Source organism: Rhipicephalus sanguineus, chromosome 5 (genome assembly GCF_013339695.2).
Source record: "Rhipicephalus sanguineus isolate Rsan-2018 chromosome 5, BIME_Rsan_1.4, whole genome shotgun sequence".
Lineage (NCBI taxonomy): Eukaryota > Metazoa > Arthropoda > Arachnida > Ixodida > Ixodidae > Rhipicephalus > Rhipicephalus sanguineus.
In genome coordinates, this window is record NC_051180.1 from 108,205,718 (window position 1) to 108,227,887 (window position 22,170).

Below are 22,170 nucleotides of genomic sequence, written 5' to 3' on the forward strand. Positions count from 1 at the left end.
TCTCTTCTGTCAGCTAAGCCACGATAGCATAGGACGTGTCCGTTCTTCAGCACTGTATAAGCCTCCTGTGGCCTCCTAACCTCACTGAGCCCTATTACATCCCATTTAACACCCTCTAATTCCTCGAATAGTACAGCTAGACTCGCCTCACTAGATAAAGTTCTAGCGTTATATGTAGCCAAGTTCAGATTCCAATGACGGCCTGTCCGGACCCAGAGATTCTTAGCACCCTCTGCTGCGTCGCAGGTCTGACCGCCGCCTTGGTCAGTTGCTTCGCAGCCGCTGGGGACTGAGGGCCGAGGGTTAATTGGTGTATTCATATGGGAGGTAGTGGCCAAGTACTACACCAGGGTGGCCAATCCTGCTCTGGTGAGGGAGTGCATTGCTGGCTGTGGTCGCCAGTGAGGCTGCACCCCAGGCCTTTTTACACAATTCCATCATCACGCGGATTTTTTTTTTTTTTTTTTTTTTAATCCGGTTGGGAATTGTCCGGCACCGGGATTCGAACCACGGACCTCTTGCATGCGAAGCTGATGTTCTACCCACTACGCCATCGCTGCAGTTTAATTAGAGTATGTCTAATGACTGTTTTATGTCATTGATACCTCTGAAGACTACCTTTAGCTAAGCTTTGAATCATTTCCAGCGCCTAAGCGAAATAGGAAGCAAACATGCACTCACGGAAAAAAAAAGGGACAGCAAGAACGCTACAGCAGCGTTCTTAAATTCGGGCATAACTAATTAGCGCGAAAGGACAAGGTGAAGAAAACAGACGGGACGCGGCGCTTCCTGTCTGTTTCCTTGACCCCGCCCTTCTTGCGCCAACCAGCTACGTCCGAAGTCAATTCGCACCAACTAGCCCAACTAGCATATCTAAGGCAGAGTTCTTACTGTCCCTTTCCATTTTCGAGCCTGCATACTTTTTTTTCCCATTTTGCTTAAGCGCTGAAAATGCATCATGGTTCAGTATTCCAGCTAGTCCATCAAAATGCTTTAAGTACCTTTGGCTCGCGTGTAGTTTCTTCAGCCGCACTGAGCGGTCAGGTATCGTAACGCACTCCCTGAAACCCGCCGTCAGTGCCTCGGTAGACTCGCAGGCTTACACTTGCCCACGGTGTAAGAATACCGTGCACTTGCCTGCGACACCCTAAAAAGCCTCAAAGTGGTACATTTCAAGTTTGTTTGGTTTGAAGGTCGACCCGTCTGGGGTGCATGTGTGGCGATATCGAGGACGACTGATGTACTCAGCAGCAGACACAGATATTCAACCGGAAATAAAAAAAAGAACAGTGTGGCTCTGTGGTAGAATACTCGACTGCCATGCATAGGGCCCGGGTTCAAATCCCATTCAATCATGGGTATTTTTTCCTCATTTTATTTTTTCATGTCTATCGGTAACTTTTTCATGCCTATCGGTACAGCGATGCCGCTCAATGCAGGGACGGGTGCCTAAGAGCTGCGCTCTAAAATGAGCATATTTGTCATGACCCAGCTAACCTGCACAATATCTTTTAAAATTTCAAAAAGGCATGTGCAAATGTCATTCTTTTTGGTTAATAGTAGCATGATTTGACTTTCGGTAGAATGCAAGTGATAACCTGTAAAATATGTTATGTTTTAAAATTTACTATACTAAGAGTGTATAAGCCGGTATAAAAAGCTTTTAAACTCAAAAAAATCATGAATCAATGTGAGGGTTATATGTTCATTTAACCATGAGGTGGGGCGTTGCGGCAGTACGGATTTCCCCTGGAAAGGTGTTTTCACGGTACAGCAGTGAAACCAGCTTTACAGGAGGTTACATGCGGTTTATATATGCCTATTCGTTCATTTCAAATACTTCTAAATTTAGAATAATTTAAATTCGTTTTGAAGTGAATACAAATACTGTAATATTCATTCGAATATTTGCACAAGCCTAGAATCGAATCGTATTTGAACAGTTTTTGAATATTAATGCAGCCATTTTCAAGACAGCCATAGAATTCCACAGCATTTTATTTGAAACAAATATTCACAAACTATTACAAAGAAACATTACGATTACTATTATAGTGGCAAAAAGTGCCACAATTACATAAACTGAGGTAAGCTCGGACACAGAAGGAACTAGAGCCTTCTAGATATTTTGTAACTGTAGGTTGAAGTACAGCAGTTGCTTCAGTATTCAAGGTGGCGCTTTTAAATAAAATTGAGAGCTACAGAGTAGACAATTTTTTATAAATCAACGTCGTCATGGATATCATGATGATGATAGTAGATTGACGACACTTTCGCTTTAGTGACACTACACTTTCAAGCAAAAACACCTTCATCCGATGTTCAAGATAGCATCAATAGTCCTGTAAGAGCTTGGGCTCTTACAGGACTATTACAGGACTACAGGTAATTCAATAATTAAAACAAGAAAAATTATCCCTTGCTGTTCAAATGTACATTATGTTTTTTTAATCTTTTCCCAGAGGCACTGATTATTCGAAAAGTATCAGAAAAATATTCGGTATTTCGAATATGCATTATTCGATTAGATGTACTTGAAAATACTGAATGGCCCCTGTACATGTTATTGAGTGTGTTCGATACTGTTTGCAGATTGCACGGCATATCCACTATGTCATTTATTTGTCTATCTTATTGTATGAGCTGGTTCTCACACTTTATGTGAGGTACCCGTTGTACATATTAGACGTATTTGAAATTATCGAATGACCCCTGTACATGTTGTTACTGAGTGTTTTCGATACTGTTTGTATGTTGTGTGGCATATATACTGTGTTGTTTATTTGTCTATCTTATTGTATTAACTGGTTCTCGCACTTTACGTGAGGTACCCATTGTACATCTTTTTTTGTTTCCTTGTATTTTTTAATGACATAGCGTGTCTACTGTACACAATACTGCTCCGTTTTGTTCTTACTTTCATGCATCTTCTTTACAATAAGGCGCAACACTAGTACTGTTTTATGCCCACTCCTGCATGAGCCTTTCATGCCTTAGAATATTGATAAATAAAGTTACAAAAAAACTAATAGAACACTATTCATTTCATTATTTAAAATTCCCTAATATTTGCACACTCTTACAATTTAACATTCCAGCGTGTGTAAGTGCATGCTGTTCTCCTTTGCTAGACGAGTACCCTGGTTGAATGGTTGGCTCCATCAACATTACTTGCTTATAGTAACTGATCACTGTTCTTGGGCCCGGACTTCTTTGCCAACGCGATGTTTTGGTGCTGAGCGCTTCAATACTTCCGAGTAAGAGTCGTGGCGCCACTGTTTTGCATTTCTTTGTGTCTCAGGAACATCTTCGACTATATCCGCATTGGGCGCTAGACCTCTTTGTATCTTATGGTACCCTTTTACAATTCTCTCTCTTTGTGCAGCCGATGCCAAACGGTTTCGATAGCAGCCTGAAAACGACGCCGGATGTGGTCCAGCACAGTTGGCACACTTAGGTTGACGCTTCGAGGTGCATTCTTTGTAATCATGTGCGCCCGCACATACCTTGCATCTCTTGGTTCCCCTGCAAGTCTTAGCCATATGCCCATATCTCTGGCAGTTGTAGCACCTTACAGCCGGCTCAATGTATTCCTCGACAGTGTGAACCGTAAAGCTGAGAGCAATTCTTTTTGGCAATGGCATGTCATGCCTAAACTGGAGTATTACATTACGTATAGGCTGCATTGTGGCACTTCCATCTTCATTTCTTGTCCATCTCTTTTGTCATGTGACTGAGATTACTCCGACATCTTTAAGATACTCCAGTAGGTCATAATCACTGTATTCAAGTGGAACATCTCTTATCTTTGCTATAGGGTCTTCATGTAAGACTGGGGTATCATCACATGTACAGGCAAGCCAGCCAGACTCTTGATCAGCAGCAACATGTTTGCCAAGTACAAAGACCGTACTCCAACACAAAACTTCCGTCTCTGTTGATTCTTGATCATGTCACTTTCTCATTGATAGCAGAGATTATCTCAGATGCCATGCGATTTGGATTCACCTTCCAGAAGGAGTCCTCGGCGGCGATTGGTCTGAACACCACCGGTATCCCCGTAGCTCGGTTCTTGTGATGGGTGACCACCGTGTAAGCTCCCTCGTCTTCCTTGGGTGCTTCTGTATCCATCTGTGTCATGTCATTGAGAGAATATGTCGATGTGGCGTCATCGTTGTCAACCTCTTCTCCCTCCTCTGTACGCCTCTTCTTACACTGCGAGGCCTTGCTGTTCTCCGTATGGGACGTCGCTATCGTTGCTGGGCCAGCATCAACTTGAAGTCGAGCAGGATGGATGAGTGGTGCTCCGCTTGGCGCTAGCGACATCTCGTTGTCCCCCATACCCGGGCTTTGCCAGGTATGTGGCACGGGCCGCTAAGGGGCAATTTTGAACTCGATGCGTAGTGAAATTCCGACTCACCGATGTTTAGCTGCCACTCTGGAGACAGTCCACCCACCGCACACACCGTAAAAAGATCCCGAACTCAATAAATAACTGAATTAAGAGAGCGAAATGAAGCTACCGATTCCTTCCTTCGTGTGTGCGTCTTTTTTCACTGGTTTTCTAAAGAATCATTAATGAGGAATTCATGAAAGCCAGGATCGAAATGCCTCAATTTTCCTGAAAATCTTCAGAGGTCGGTGTGTAATTGTAAATACTGAAGTAGCCCGCAAACATTTCATTTAAACACGCGATTTAGGCGTATTTTTGACATGACCTACTGTATAAATGTACCACTTGTCACTTTCATTAACTGATTTTTTTATAATAGTATTCAGCTAATTCCGAAGCACCGAGTTCGGGAAGGCTGATTTATTGACAGCAGGGGCTTGGCGAGAAATTTAATTTCTGGAAGGAGGGTGGGCATAGAAATACCGAACGCACCCCTGGCTGCGCCGCTGATTACAGTCAAGGTACATGTAATAATTGCGGGAAATGTTTATTCGTTGATTTATGGGGTTTAATGTCCCAAATCTATTCAGGTTATATGAGAGACGCCGTAGTGGAGGGCTCCGGATAACTTAATTCGACAACCTGGGGTTGCTTAACGGGCATCGGTATAGCACAGTACACGGGCACCTAGCATTTCGCCTGTATCGAAGTGCACAGACCGCGACCATAATCGAACCTACGTCGTTCGGGTCAGCAGCCGAACAGCTTTAACCACCAGGAGCATAGCCAAAAATTTTTTTTTCGGGAGGAGGGGTTCAATTATACTTTATGTATGTTTGCGCGTGTATATATACGCAAGTAAAACAGAAAAACTTCGGGGGTCCAAACCGCCCCCCCCCCCCGGCTACGCCAGTATTAACCACTGTTATCTCGGCGACTTCATTGAGGGAAAGGTTAAAAATTCTAGGTCATAACGAACAACGTCCTTTACGTTAAGCATACTATGACAAGGAAAAAAAGTAGCAAAATTAGATGAAAGGTTGTCGTTTCAAAAAGTAAAAATATAATTAAGCTGGAACATAACGGTGCAATTTTAATGTTTAATGCTTTAAAGAGAATAAGATTGTTTGAAAAAAACAATAAGTGCACGAAAGTTTCAAAAGTATTTTTAGGAAGGATTAAATTATACGCAACATTCGGCACTTAAGTGCGAATTATGTCGTGTGAGCTGAGGACAGAATCGTACATGTTAAGGCCATTCTCGATCTCAGATGGTCGCGGCCGGCCGGAACGTAGTTCATATCGAGCGCGACTGCCTCCTTTCCGCAATTTGCACGAGTGAGTCGGTCATGACCGAAAGATTTGATCCAGGTCACACTTTATCGCGATCAAATTTCATCGAGTGACACATCAATAGCTTTCTGTATCACGAGCTTGCGAGACTGAAATTCTACAAACGTGCCCTACAATTACAGTGGCTACTATATTGCTTTATATTGATATGAATAACGACAATGTACAGCGGCCTTTCGTGGTATTCTTGCCGTTCCTTGGGAACTTCACATAAGCAGTAATCCGAATTGCAATGAAACCTGTAATTGGGCAAGACGAAGGCTGTCAGAGGAGGGACAGCACAAAGGGATTCCCTCGCGAGCCTCCAACGAAATTATGCAATGACCTATTTGTTTCCAAATACCTACGAAAACATTTACAGACTCTTCTGGTATATAGTCAGGCAAAAAAGGTTTGTGAAATCAGCTCCACTGGTATTTCAATATTGCACTTAGCCAGTAAGTAACGCTAATGTCTGTAGCAATGAACCTGATGAGAGTAGCAGCGACGGCCGTGCTCACGGTGCCTGCTGTCATTCGCGTAACACAGAACACGTGCAGGCCCGGCCTCAAATATTGCTGCAGACAATCGTGCTTTTAACACGATTACCTAAGCGGAAAAGTCGTTTTTGTAACCCTGTTGATAAGCCATTCAATATTCGCGAGCACAATCGCAGCTGTCCGCAGCCTTCACTCGCGCTTCGCCGTCTGCTACGTAGAGCTTGTTGCTGCAGTAGCGCCACCTGCACCGGAAGTCGGTTGCGCGCCGCTTTCAGAGTACGGCAGAGGCGGGGAGTTTGGCTACTGAAGCAAGTTCTGTAAACGTTGGTGTGGACGGTGCACTTTGAGGGGGCGGTGCAGGCACGCTGAAGCTCTTGAGGGGATTCCCCGCATGCACCCGCTTGGTCAGTGTTCCTGTCGTCTCGGCGGTTGGGGTGGCGGCCCCGAGGGGGGTGGGCCGAGGGGAGGAGCCGAGCTTAGCGAAAGCAGCGGCCCGCCCCCGGTTCCCATCAGGGCGTTGCTGTAGGCTGGCATCTGGCCTGTCCCCAAAGCCGAGCTACTAGGGTGGCTCATGTTTGGGTTCAAGACAGGCTCGTAGGTGGGGTTCCCGCAGCCCATGAGGCCCGACTTCTGGGGGCTTGGACCTTCGTGACCTGGTCAGAAAAAAAAATAAAACAGGACATTATGGTCTTGTAGTAAGGTAGAAGGTAGAAAGCCAGGAAAGTTGTGCACGCTTTGGATCAGCATGAAAAATGATGCAAACACTCAAGAAATAATGACATAGGACAGGCACTGTCTAAGAACCGCAATTTATCACGAATAAATTAAGGCAGCTTCACGCTAGTGGTGCCAAGCCTGAAGGAAGTGTGGAGCTAGGTGGCCTTCTTTGTTTCTTTTTATTTTCCTCTTTCTTTCTATCTCTCTTTCGTTTTCTCTCATCCTGTGAATTTCCTATGTATTTCTTTCTCTTTCTCACTCTTTGTATCTTTCTTTCTTTAAATTTCTTCCCTTTCTTTCACTCTCTCTATTTCTCTCTCTTTCTGTCTCTATTTCTCTCTCTTTCTGTCTTTCTTTCTCTTTCTGTCTTTTTTCCCTTTCTTTCTATCTATTTCTCTCTCTTTCTTTCTACGTTATGCTTTCCTCTCTCCCCTCCTCCTTTCCCGACTTCTCAACCTCACTTCCCTTTCCCACCTCCTTGCTGTACTATACTATACAAGGCTATGCTATGCCTGGATAGCCAAGTGGTTATGATGCTGACCTTCGGATCGTGGGTACGATGGTTCGAATTCTGCCTTGTCAAGAAATTTTTTTCCACCACCAATATCTCTCTCTCTACTCCTTCTCTCTCTGTACTCGTTCTCTCGCCCATAAGAGTTATTGCACCCCACGCCGAACAAATCGGCGCACATGTTCTGGGAGCAAAGAGAAGCCGAATAGAGTGCGTGCCGGTTCATGATGATGATAGTTGTCTGTTTGCTATGCACAGACTAACGGTCGGCTTAAACAGCTCCACAGTTAAAACACTTGGAAAAGAAAACAGACTGTATGTGCAGGTCACGTAAAACAATGATCAAGCATTTGTGTTTTGCAATATAACAGATGGAGAGATGGCTCTGATATGCAATCATCATTCAGCTTTTTTTTTATGTGGAGGCCTTCTGCAAGTTTGCAAGCTTTTTTTGTCTTTGTGCCTGATGGTGATGATAGTAATTTTGAAGAAAGGCTAACACCCACATGCTTTACAATGAACTGAACGAACATAGATGTGGTGTACTCATTTAAAGTATGAATTCGTTCTTTTTTTACTGTATAAATTGGAATAAATGAAGCTTTCATGTTCACTCCACCACCGTTGGGGACCAGCATATATGTACCGTGCTGAATTTGCCACAGTGGCTTGATAAGATCATTACTTGTACCAACCAATTGGCATGCATCAATATATTTCTCTTCTCACCTCTGTTTTTAACATCTATACTCCCCTCCCCTCTGTTTGAACTTAGTGCCAAAACCTTTGTAGACTAAAAAAAAACTATTATCAGTCACACTTAAAAAAGCCATTGCCACATGTGTTCGCTGATTACTATGTCTTTAATGTTTGATGTATTTTTGTTTTAACTTAAAGAATAAAATGATGTTTGAGCAAACTTGTGCCCACTAAAGCACAACTCAAACATGGGTGGTGCGCATGATCACAAAGTGCCAATTGACAGGCGCACTAGAATACACAAAGCAGTGTCATGAACAAGCGCTGATGTGGAACTACAAGACAAAGAGGAACGCAGCTTCCAAAGAACTGAAGGTGAACAAGAGGTAATATGTGAGGCACAAACATCAGGGTGTTTTAGAAATAGAGGAACAAAAGTTAGAGGATGCTACTGGCCATGCTCACAAAACAATGCAAAACGAGTGCACAATAACGTAAGCTGGGTGTGGGATGTTAGCTAAACAAAGCTAGTGGAGGATTGCTATTTTAATTAATGAGTGATTAGCTTATTTCTATGTCGTTCCAAATGTTTCTTCAGATTAACCACCTGAGCCCTCAAACAATACTCCTTGTTCTAGGTGAGGTCCATGCAAATAATACAAAATGTAATTCCAAGTCATTTATAAAACCTGCTATTGAAGGGACAAAGCAGTTTTTGCCCACATATACAAAACGTGCAGAAACTGGTTTCAGACGTACTGTAATGCACAGAGTGTCTGCATCAATTTTAATACAATAAGCAAATTAATGCTATGCAGGCGTCAATACTGAATGTAATCTAGCTGTCAGTGCTCTGAACCTGTGGTGAAACTGCTACTTGTATTAGCACCCTGAGAAAGAAAGAAAGAAAGCAAGAAAAGGAGAGGTATAAAGAACAACCAGATGAGCATCCAATTGGCTACACTGCATTGGGGGTGAGAGATAGAAAGAGAGAGATAATGAGCACTGTATACTCACAGCATAGGCACACAACAGGACTACAGTTTGTACTATGCAAGTGTAGTCATGCACGAATAGCACACGGGTGCCAAGTACATACTCATATATAATGTACCTGAATGCATTGCATCGATGGTGACGTGTGCCCGAGGTATGTTGTACTGGGTCCTTGGATAGATGGGACGGCCCATGTTAATGGAGCTGCCCTCTAAACCGGCATTCATGCTGCCATTGGAAACAGCAGCTGGACCCATGGCTGCAATGGGTCCATGACAAAAGCATTATTTTAGAGCAAGCTAAAGCATTCAAAGAGGCAAAAGAAACAAAGGATTTCTTTTGCACTACAAATATATTTCCACAATTTTAAGTGCACACACATAATCAGTACGTCAGGAAAGTCAGAGCCCATTTACAATTTTGAGTAATTCATGACATGAATGTAACATTTTTCTGGAATTCTTTATTTTGTACAGCGACAATGGGCAATGTTTACACTCCCTAATTGCCAATGTCTTAGTGATGCCAATGCCCATGTCTCATTTAGGCATACCTTCATACAGGCCAGGTTATTCCACTCTCTCACATTTATAATTAGTTGCACGTAATGTGATTTCAACTGCCGTCCATTGCCTTTGCCTGTGCAGAAACTGAAGGGTGTTGACAGCGCAGGTGAGGAGGAAATGCCGGTCACAAGCAGGCACAATAAGCAGGCTCACTTTTGCACTCATTCATTCCACAAGTCCCCACAGACCTCGGCAAAATATGGCTGCCCTCTACCAGCACAGCAAATTCCGACCTAGTATATGTTTTTCTATTGGGGGAAGAGAAGAATTTCTCTTGGGACCTTTATGTGTAGGTGCTGTAAATTCTGTAGTGCTTTTTAGGGTGCTCACACTGCTTCACGGCAGTTTGAAGAACATTACATGACAATGCTAGACAGCTCTCAAGGGAAAGATGTAGGTAGTACTTATTTGCAGAAACTGCAGATGAACATTCGTTAAGGCACATCTTGGACTTGTACTTCTAGCCTTACTCTAATATTGTACCGCTTGGATTGATGAAGTTACTACTTTGTTCACAAGAACAAGAGCAAGCTGTACAGTGCTTTAACTTGGATTGCAGTATTTCATACGAGAGGCCGACTAACCACATTCACATATAGATAAAACCTTTTGCGAAGTCTCGGGAGTCTGTCACATTCTAAATGCAGCGTCCCCTTTCGCTCTTGCCTACCATACCTGAAGGAGCCTTCGTTCTTTTTTTCTGTGATAAGGTTGGTTTTATTTAAATCGGTGCATGATTTCTGAAATTGAAAGAAAGTTAAAATGGGCACTAATTTTCAGGAAACACTGTACAAAGTCGGGCAATTAATCTGCAGCATCTAAAAGTAATGGTCTCACATGAATGACAAAACAGTTTTTTTTAAGTACACAATGTACCGCCCCTGTAACCAAATTCTCAAGTCAAACACAGAGCACCTGGCAAGTGCTTAAAGACGGAGAACTTTTCCGATGAATGAAAATACCTAAGCTAAGAATAGAAACGCTATATGGTAGGCCGTAATGCAAGTACATTACTTCATTTTTTTTTTGTAGTCTAACTTTAGCGAAGTTCTCCCTAGAGAAAAAAATTACGTGCTATATTTATATGGCAATGTTTGGCAGCATCGTGTTACTTTCATCAGTTGAGCACCTCCCAAGCAGCACATCTTGTCTTCCCAAGAATGCAGAAGCGTTGGTAATAATCAGAGCTAATAATGTCCTACACGTAAGCTGATTTTACGCTGCTCCTTCGATTGTTAGGAACATCTGTTACAGAAATTCACTGTTTCTCTTTAAGACACAGGAAACAATCAATGCAGTATGAATTTATGCGGGGGATGTGGTTCGTTTGGGAGGTGCGCTCAAAACATAGGTGGGTCTGGGTTGATACTCACATGCTTGACTAGAATTGGGCAGCAACTTCCGAGAGTCGAGTGGTAACATTATGGGCTTAGTGCGTTAAGATTTCGGTAAGAGTGGCTTATCAGTTTTTCCACTGTCGTCGCTGCTTAACTGGTCTGTGCAGGAGTGGGAAAACAATAGGGGGAAAAAACCAAAAGGGGCACGGACGACAACCATGCATCAGCGTTCATCACGTGAGAGTAGCAGGTGAAGAAAACAGTGAGAAAACTGAACATAACGAAAAGAGAGAGAAAAAGAAAACATAGTGCGTGCACTCAGAAATAATGTCTAAACATAAACGCACACACTTAGACAGTTCACCATGCACACATGAACGTTTGAGGTTGAGTCTTAAAGAGTGCAAAAACTTGTGTGAAGCGTATGTCTTGAGCCAAAACTATGGTACCTGCTCTTGCAATAAGAGCAAAAAAGCTGTGGCATGTTCATATAAGGCAGCAGAGACAGCTAGATGTTGCACACGCATCACATCTGCAAAAGACGTTGCTGCAAAAATCTTTTTTCATTAGATGAAGATACACTGTACTATCGCCATCAAATGAAACGTAACAGTAGCAAGCATTTGCAAATGGCATAGTGTGCGCCATCCAAGCATCACAATGGACAGGTGTGCGCATCCGGTTTGGCAGCACTACGCATATGCGCGCCTGTCCACGGAGATGGCTGGACTGCACGCACTATACCATTGTGAATTCTTGCCACTGTTCACGTTTCATTTGACCCTGATAGTACAGAGCATTATAAATGTAAGAATTATAATCATTATCCATTTTGCAATGAAAGCTGATCTCAGAAGACGAGCTCAATTAAAGAACACAAGGACATATGAGACAAACACCTATATATTTTATGCTAGGCTGATATTTTGGCAAAACGTGACGATATGTCATCAATAAACAATGCATTTAAGGTAAACAACATGGCATGCATGCATGCAAATAGTCTTCATTATTTGGCAGCATTGTCTGCGCTACCTCAAATGGTACAGCAGCTGTGTTCTGGAAGTGTTTGCTACATGAACTACAATATTCAAATTTATGTTGTGCAGGAACTAGTTCTTTGGCAGTGCACTGGCTTTCAAACACATGACATGAACACACAACAGGTGTGAATGAACTAAACTCATGCAGCATCATGTGAACTTGTGCAAGGCACCGTTGAACTGGTGCAGCAAGTGCAGCTGCATTCCAGGATACTTTATAATTACTCTACGAGTTTTCAGAAGTAGGATCTATTTCCTAAACATGTGTTTAGAAAAATTTGAGCTAGCCTATAATTCGCGAGAATGGGGCCACCATGTTAAGCGAGATTGTTTAAGAAAAGCGGCTACTGCTACACTACAAGGTGTGTTAGAGCGTGATCCGGCATATCAGTAAGTAAATGTGCAAGTCGTTAATCATTTACTATGCTTGCAACAGATATGCAAATGTGTATTCCTGATGTTAGGGACTACAAACATTCCAGTAATTTCTATATTGCAGCAACGTCTTTTTGGGGAAAGGAACTCTAATGCTTAGGCCTTCAAAAGCAGCAAATATGATTTAGTCAGTACAGATTTACATAGCACAGGTTCGCACATGGCCATGTGCGCATGCACATTAGTAACATGCCAAACAGGTTATTAACAGGTCATGCAGAGCAGTTTTTGCATGCAAACCTTCCAAAGCCCTGTGCTAATAAAGTGGCAACTGGCAGTGTGAACGACAATGTCGCGGCTATCTCATATCCCAACGTTTTGCTACGCTGTACTAAACCCAATCACAATCACACCCCAATAAACATTCTTGGCTGCACGTTATCTCATAAACAGGCAGATTAGCAGTGTTGAATCACAGCAGTGTTAGTTGTAAACATTATCTACACTTTCCCACATATACTGTACAAACTTTCTTGGTTTGCACCAACAAATGCACCAACATATTGAACAGCACATGTATCAACATGGTGGAAAGAAACACACAGCGGTGTGTGTGGCTTTCGGTGTATGCTGCCATGTCTAAGTGTGCTCTGGTTAAACCACTGCACAAATGCAATTAAGTTACGTTGCTTGCAGCTTTCAACATGATCACATATTTTCAGCTCACTTAATTGCTCACTGCTTCTGAACTGTGAGCATGTGCGGAATTAAGATAACTTAAAACGAATGTTCATTGGCCACCCAGTGGCAGGGCAATCTTGCACCTGGTTATTCTTTCCTATCACCTTTTTCTATCACCTATCACCTTTCTCTCTTTTTTTTCTATTTCTTCCCCCCTCCATTCCCTGCACAGCACAAGGTAGTCAAAGAAATTCCGTTCTTGTTAAGTTCTTCTGCACCATGGCATGATACAGCCACACGTGTCTCTGGTAGATTGCCAAAAACAAGCTCAGCTTCAATTCATAGCACCTTTCATTTTCCTGCAATGCCTTGAATGAGCTGGTTTTGCATTGTGTACAGACATGCTTCTGCTGGATGGCAGCATGCAATCTGTGGGGCAGCACATGCATGAGTGAGGCAATTCTCGTTGGAGAAATCTAATGCATTGGAAGCTGGGGTGTTCAAAAATGATACCTTGGTCGTTTCTAGTTAGATTCCTTGAAATAGCAGCGCCACTCGGAGAACCTCATGTGAACAATAGAAAATCTTTGACGTTTGCTCAAAACACCTTTCACAAGGCCCACGTAACCAAGCAGTTAGGAGAAGGTGGAGAAACGTACCCATGTAGCCACCACCCGAATTCTTCTTGTCGAATGTGCCAATGTGCTCCTCGGAGATCTCCTGGGAGTTTCGCGATATGGGAGTGGCTGTCATGGCTGCCTCTGGGTTGCTGCTCTTGTCCATGGCCTTGAGTTCCATCTGATCATGGTGGATCCACAGGTCGGGTGGCTTCAAGTCCTTGGTCGCTCCCTTGCCCCCCTTCGAGGCTACCCCCTTTGCACTCGCATACCTGTCCAATTAAACAAAGATTAGGCACCGTTACAAACACCTCCTCAGTAAAACAGAACGTATACAAAAATTGGTAGTGAGTAGGTTTGTGTGAACATTCGAGCAGTTCGAATATTCGAACGAATATTATAGTATTCGAATTCGCTTCGAAATGAACGAATAGACACATATAAACCGCATGCAACTTCCCTGTAAAGGCGTTTCCACTGCATTGGAGGGGTGCTATATACCATGAATACACCAATTCAAGGGAAATCTGCACTGCCGCGAAGCCCCACTTCAAGGTTACATTATTATCCTCGCATCAATTCATCATTTTTTTAAGTTTAAAAGCTTGTTATACCGGCTCGTATGCTCTAAGTATAGTAAATTTTAAAACGCTACGTATTTCACAAGTTATCAATTCCATTCTAATGAAAGTCAAATCTTGTTACTATTCAAAGTTTCTTTCACGTCCCTTTGAACCAAAAAAAATGACATTTGCACATGCCTTGTTTCAATTCTAAAAAATTATGTGCAGGTTAGTTGGGTCATGACAAGTATGCTCATTTTTCTTTATAATATGTGATGTATATACGATTCAAAATTATTCGACCAAATCACTATTTGCTTCGAACCTAAAATTTACTATTTGCACAAGCCTAGTAGTGAGGTTTGTATATTCGGATTACATGAGGCAGTCTAGTACTACAGGCTTGCTCGCAAGGGCAAACCTAAAACCCCTTTGGCATCGTAGAATAATCTCAAGACTAAAATTCTTTTACCAATTACTATGTCACCGTCATTTCCACACATCGTGACCTCATTACCAGCAAGACCCGCCTAAGCACTCATCGAGACTAAATCATTCTAAAGCAATCCGCCAACCATTAAGTCGTGATAATGCTCACAAACACTCCCTTTTTCTGTCGGCTATCTCCCACTGGAAAAATTTATCCAATGATATCGCGTGTTGCAATATGATTGACTCGTTCATGAACCTCATTCAATGTATCAAATTTTCACCATGAATTTTTGGCAATGTATGTACTTTCATGTAATCATGTACCCACTCCAGCATGGGCCGTGAAGGGCCTGCAGTGTATTCATATTAAAAGTGCGTGCACTGACTGATGCTGCAGTAAGTATTACAGTTGCACAGTGCGATCCATTTCGGACATGCTAATAGCTTCCATCTTTCATTAATTCACTGCAGTTGCCAACATGACATGAAGAAAGAGAAATTTTACGTATCTGACTAAACTGTGGACAATGATGAACGAGAAGAAATCCAAGTGCATCTTTTTACTCAGACAGCTTAGGCTGAACTGTTTTCAGCTTGGTTAGACAGTTACTGCAGTATGCAGCAAGGTTCACTGACCTATCAGAGCCATCAGTTTTGCGTGGCTTATCACAAAAGCAAAATGACATCACCTTCACGCTATCTTACATCCTCCCCACACATGAAAGTTTCTCAACATAACCCCTTCAGGCGCAAATTATGATGCACTGTCTGCAAATGCGTCAAATTCTCATGGCATGATTCCAAGGCATTCAGTAGTACATTCCAAGAAAGAAAATGGAGGAATGTGCTGTTTTGTGTGATTTTCAATAATTAATGTTAATTAGCATGTAATTAAATATCTAATTATCCTGCAATGAGTCAGCTTCAATCCTTGCATAAAAAGAATCAAATATTAGGTCCAAAATGCCTGCACAGGTTGTTTTTTGGTTGTACTCGTTTCGAGGAAAAAAAAACATACTCTTGACGTTGGTCCCGGAACGCGCACATCGAACGATCGTCGAACATGGTAGTGTCTCCAGCACAGTGATCCTCTGTAGCAATATGCAGCACAATATATTTAAATGACCGCTAATTATCCACTCAGGAAGCCTGCACAAATGCGCACACTGCGTTTCAAGCCATTTGAAGAAACACCTGGTGCGTGATGTGCCTCCGAAGTTAATGTGTACAATTGTACACACTGCTGCTGAAGGGGATAACAACATGAAGTGGTGCGAACGGATGTACAACTTTTCTGTGTTGTTCTTTTGCACAGATGCCTGAAGTATTGCAGGCTTGTTGCAGGCAGATGAACTGAAGTTTTTTGGTCTGTTGTGGACAGCTGTAGTTACCAGCTAGAGCTACAAGTGCACGCTCGACAAAAGTAACTGGTGCTTTATTTTTTTCGCTGAAGCAACTCAAGTTGCTCTACAAATTTAGTCAAGATCAGTTGGCAAGTAAACTGTGCTGATTAAGAACAAAACAGCAGCCACACAATATTCATACTCACACGTGGGAAATATACTACCTATCTATCTAGACTGATTGGCTGTTTCAGATAAGAATATTTGGAACATATCCTCACTATATAAAATGGCCCGTGACGATGAAATATATTGTAACACCATGGAAGCAATGAGACAAAGATAAGGCTGTTGTGTAGCCAAACTGCATGGTTGGGCACCCCGCATTTCTACTAAGAAATTCACTGATGACAGAATTTTTTTACAGATGGTCTAATTTAAGTAACCATCCAGAAAAACAGTCATTGCATTCTGCACTCAGCACCAAAATTTTATCATGTTCCTTCTCTTTATCTTGCTGTAATCATACTTTGTATACAGCAAAATCCCCTTCTATTCAGGATGAAATTTATGCATAGTCTACGGCTTTTGTGTAGAGGTACTAAAATACTAACTGCATCTTGGAGCAGAAGCATTTTTTTATATTATTCTGGTAAACTAATGTAACTTTATTTTGTATGGCAGCAACCCCTGCAAAAGCGCATCTTCACTATTGAATAGGAGACTCAGGTAAGCACTTTCATATATATGATTTACACATGCATGCATGTTGCTAGCTCCCCGTATAGATTACACTTCAGTGAATTACCATGGGGTACTCAGCATTACGGTTGGCCTTTATTAATTCGATATTTTAGGTTCTGTGACAGCGGCTTGAATGACCCAATTTATGAATTAAACAAGGAGTGCAACTGAACGGGTGAGATCATGACCCACATAACATGGCTAAGTTGAGTAAACCACAAATAGGGCAGAAGATTCACGGGCGTCTTTTTCATCCATGAAACATGATCAGTATACCACAGTTTGCTAATAGGCACTGTATAATAACAATATCGTTAACAGCCGGCCATGCTTCCATTTTGAATTGCTATGTGACCAGCAATTTCATCGCTAATTTTGCACTCTGCTTCTGCTACCTCTTTAAGCGGAACTTCCATCCTGTTCTTAATAAGTAATCTCTTGGGTTACATGTGTAAAGAACTATCAGCATTAGCTATCATCTCCACTGCCTTAGCTACATACCACAAGGCACAAATGTACAATCAAAGTCTAGCTCAGAGCACAGAGGTACTTACGTCTTACTATTCACTGGACCAATGTAGCCCTGGCGCCGTCGGCACATCATGTAGCAGATCACAATCAGGATAAGCAGGATGACTGTGAAGCCTCATGCTATCGCAATGTACAGAACGTTGTTCGAGATCCCACCTGCGGAGACAGAAGGCCAACATTAAAGTTTTCCGCACTATTTAGAACACATCAACGATGCACCAAACCAAGTAGCTTATCTATAACACGTGTATTGTTAAAATAACTACAAGCAACGCTTGTAAAGCTTTGCTTCTAATAAACCACTATATGAACACACATGGCCTCCTCCTAGCGACAAGCCTCTGCAAACTAAGAAGGCTTTTTGTAACTGAGGGTCTACTAACAGTAGTTGCAGACACTAACACTACATTAGAGCCATTTCCGGCATTCAATAATTAGTAATGTAGACAGCATGCAAACTATATTTGTTCAACGATATTGTTACAGCTATGGTGTATAGCTCTGTCAACCTTTCTGTGACTTGTTGCTCATTCTCTTCAGCATTGGATTGCTTGATAATGAAATTAGTTACTTTGACTTTGCAACTGCTTCAAACAAAGAGGCTTTTGTTCCTGCTGTCGATTGACTGTACGACTCGTCTTTGAGAGAGTGTGCGATAAATACATCGCGTTGATCGAAAAATATCCAATACTGCTACACCTGTGACAGTGATCTGCCAGGTGTTTTCTTCACCATCTCCACTTTACCAATACTGGACGACTTTTACTTTGGATTCCTGGCTCTCAATTCTAACTTTAGGTGTTACTAGTATAAGTTTGTCAGCCGCGCACAAGGAAATTTGTCAGCTGCGCACTAGGAAGCGACTCTTTTTTACAGCTCTCATGATACATTTAGAAGAGTGGTGAATTGCTTAGGTTTTCCATTCTTCGTTAAGGTGGTATGGTGTGCTACACCACCTTAACGATTCATGGTACGCATTTTCCCTGTGTAACTTCATGTTTTTCCTCAGCTATATATATATAATGGTGTATGTGTGTGTGTGAGAGCATAAGCGTGCGCACAGGGGGGGGGGCAGGGGGGGGCGGCCGCCCCCCCCCTAATCACCTGAGAGGGGGGGGCGCAAAATCTGCCCCGTACATTGACTTTTCTAGTTACCTAAGAAAGGGGGGGGCGCAAAATCTGCCCCATGCATTGCCTTAGTAGGGTGGGGGGCGCTGCGATGAACTCCCCCCCCCCCCCTAATGGGGAACCCTGCGCACGCCTGTGTGTGAGAGAGATTGTATGCAACAGCCTGTCAACAAGCTTATACGAATGGAAATTAATAGCACTTTCTGTGAGATAACTTTTAGTGGTCTTATGTTTGTGTGAAAAGATGTGAAAACTGATTCTGCCAGCTATAGCGACATCCGTTTGTAGATGTCTTGCAGCAGAAATTGATGTGATTACAGTCTGTAGTCGGATACAACTTTAGAAGTCCGCAGCATTTACTCCTCAAAGGCGGATGCTTACAAACCTGAACCAATGGGCGCACACTCCAAATTGACGTCATGAGCCGGACGGTCAGTGACCCGGCCTTCAGTGTACATTGCGGAGTGTATGAGCGGGACTACTTGTTTGTCGCAGAGGCGATCAGCTGTCGTGCTTTGGTTGTCTGGGCATGGCCTCTTCGGACTTCTGAAGTTGTATCCAACTATAATCTTAGTTATTTAAATTAACAGAAAGAAAAGTGCCGTGAAGTCATCATAAAAACCACTTACGCATTGCTTTATTCCTGGAGGATGAGCTTCACATGGTGTTAAGGTTGATCAGATTTGTGGGCATGAAGCTTACCATAATGCTGCTGAATATGAGGTCTAGTGTTCTCGTAAGGCAAAAACAAAAGTGTCTACGATTGTAAATTAGGCTTGCAGGATAACAAAGCTGATTGAAATCACTCGACTCGTAAAGTATATAATGCGCATGCGTATATATGTATGTAGGCAAAGGACGAACTCAAGCCATCGTGATCGACCATCTACTCCGATGCATGTCGATGACATACGAATAGCTTCATGCTTCAAATAAGCTGCTTGCTACATTAAATGAGCGGTGCGCGTGACAGTGTATATTTATTGCATTGAGGGTACTTAGGTGTAGCACCTTTGTTTTATTGTGTAATTTTGTTGAAAACAGACGTGCTAACTAACACGTCTGCAGCAGTAGCATAGGCCTCTGCGGTTATAGGCACACAGCAAGTGCGTCTTGAATATTAGTAACAGGTCGTGTTTGGTGAAGGGTGCGCTCCGAAAAATACATCACCTTGTGCAACCAAATAAATAAATACAGTGTACTGTCTCTGATATCGGCTTGATTTGCTGTGGCACTGGCTGCAGGATTGGCACACTGACTACTAGAGGGCCAACACAGAGAAATACAAAACTTGCATTTCATTATTAAAAAATAATAGATTAAGCTGACAATTAAGCTGACAGCAATTAAGCTGACAGCAAACCAGAAAGAGTTGGAAAGAAGGCACAGAAAGCTTTGCTGTATTAAAGGAACCGTGCTCTTGATGTATATTTCATGCACTCAGTTTATTTAGGTATCGTTTCTTGTTTTACTGTGCAGGGAATTGAGTCTGCAACCAGTGCATCAATGGGTTAATTAAAATGAAGACACATATCAACCATGTGCATATGCTTTTCCGTGAATATGGCTCCTATGTTTCCAACATTTCTACTGCAGCGTGCATGCAGAGGACAGTGCCATCTTGTGGTGCCTAAAGAAATGAAGCACCTGATCTGATGACAGCATCTAATGAGAAGCTGCGAAACCAGGCAAGCGAGTCTAATTGCAAGCGCTCAGGGACTCCGGAACCGGGGGGGCAGTGGGGGCCATAGCCCCCACAGGTTCAAAACCAGTGGGGGCATGCCCCCACACTCAAAGCTGCTCCTCCCCCCTCTCGCCTTTTTTTCTCCTGGTACCAACCGTGTGGCTAGAGACCCCTTTTGACTAGCTAGTGTGCTCTCTTCCTTCAACAAACTAAACAAAATCTTCTGGAAGCCTGTGAATCTGACACTCTATTGGTCGGTGATTTTTCTACGTAAAAAGCACTGCCTGTTTTCGTCTGGTTCAACGTATCTTCTGTCCTGAAGTGGTTCTCGAGGAGGTAAAGGCCGGTACTCTTTTCTGCAGCTCTTGCAGGAGCACGTCTAAGCGCCACGACTCTAGGAATATGCCTCTCGTTCTCTCCGTTTTTCCTTGCTCCTAGCCAAGCCTATTAAAAGCAATCAATGATAAGAGGTCGGTGTAAACCCACGTGAGCACGATTTTAACCATGAACCTATCCAGAAACCTTTTTTCTGGGGGCTCTTACCTCCCTTTATCGCTGTTCTTTTGCGTGTTTGTATGCGCGCGCGTACAATACACATACAAAATGCAATAATTTTGGGGCGGTGGTAGTGGGGGCGGGGAGTTGAATTCCTTTAAACCTCCTTCTGCCTTCGCCATTGAAGTTGTCGCTTGAAATGTTCGTTTTCTTCCTGTTCGGCCCATACCACCTTCGCTCCTCCACACAAAATGGCCGCAGGGAAAATCAGATAGGCAAAAGCGCGGCCCACGGTCTTGTCGCTGAAGGGTGTGATTGACCACATCGGACCCAAGCCGTGAGCACGAACAGCCACGAACAGCACGAACAGCCACGCACGAACAGCCTGGTAAACGTCTGCTTGCAACGTTTTACTACGTGCGAACCGCACAATACGCGCTAAGTTTACGCCGGGACTACAAATCTGAGCAGAAGCGAATCACCACGGAGAGCACGCCGCGGGGCGTCTGCTGTTTTGTTTGCCCCATACCGGATTGTTTGCCCCATAAATCTGACGTCACTTCCGCCACACTTTTCGCAATGCATTGGGATACGATAGGGCCTCTTTTGAGTTTTCCTTCCTCCATGGTGTGATTGACCACATCGGACCCAAGCCGTGAGCACCACCGCCGCCATCAACCCCTGCAGCGCTCCGGCCATGGAGTGCGAACCACTGCCCCGGACCGGAGTGCAAAAGCAGCCACGCGAGGTGAGATGAGCCTTTATCATTCCCTCGACGTGCGCTTGCTATTTTGTTGTTTCCCCCAGTAGTGCGGAACACTCCCCCTCTGAGGTGTTAACTTGATGTGCTTGCTATCTATTGTTGCAATTGGCATCTGAGGTGAATAAACACCTTCAGTTGAAAGACTTGTCTCTGTCCCCACTGGTCTGAAACCCGCCGCGGTCGCAACTCACGCGAACCGCAGGATAGCTAGGGGGTCACAGCTCTGACTGTTAGGGCTGCTGCGTAGCACTAGTAGCGAGTAACTACACTCCTCTAGTGCGCGGTGTGATCCAAACGAGGGACAGGTTCGCACGCGCGGCTTGTGTTCATGCTTGTGGCAAAAAGTAGAACCCCTATATTTGGCGCCCAACGTGGGGCCAGTGGTACGACAGAGCGAGTCAGTTTGTGTGAGTGACTGCCACTACACGAACAACCATGGCAGCAGACAGGGCTGACTTACAGCCGTTGCAATTGCTGTCACGGATGGTGCCAATAAGCAACAGTTCGAAGGTGCGGTAACGGCTACTGCACATTCGATTCCTGAGGCAAACTTTAGCCAAAGGGAGTAGAAGTAGCACAGAGCAGGGGTATGAGCGGCTGGCTAGCGCTATGGGCACCCCTCCTGCAGCGATACGACTTACTGTTCGCTGCAGAGGGAGAACGAACAGCGTGTAGCGGACGCACTTTCGCGTACGCTCGTTGTCTGTGAGAAGAGTAACA

General features: G+C 43.4%; 1 protein-coding gene across 1 annotated transcript in view; it reads right to left on the reverse strand.

Annotated features, from left to right (window-relative positions):
* Positions 1-6,615: 6,615 nt before the first annotated feature.
* Positions 6,616-22,170, reverse strand: part of LOC119394107 (neogenin) — a 577,826-nt gene continuing 562,271 nt past the window's right edge. The window contains exons 22-23 of the mRNA XM_049415639.1: positions 9,267-9,407; positions 6,616-6,878 (exon numbers count right to left, since the gene is read on the reverse strand). Of these exons, the coding sequence (XP_049271596.1) occupies positions 6,631-6,878; positions 9,267-9,407 (389 nt within the window). The 3' untranslated portion in view covers positions 6,616-6,630. The remainder of the gene's footprint in view (positions 6,879-9,266; positions 9,408-22,170) is intronic.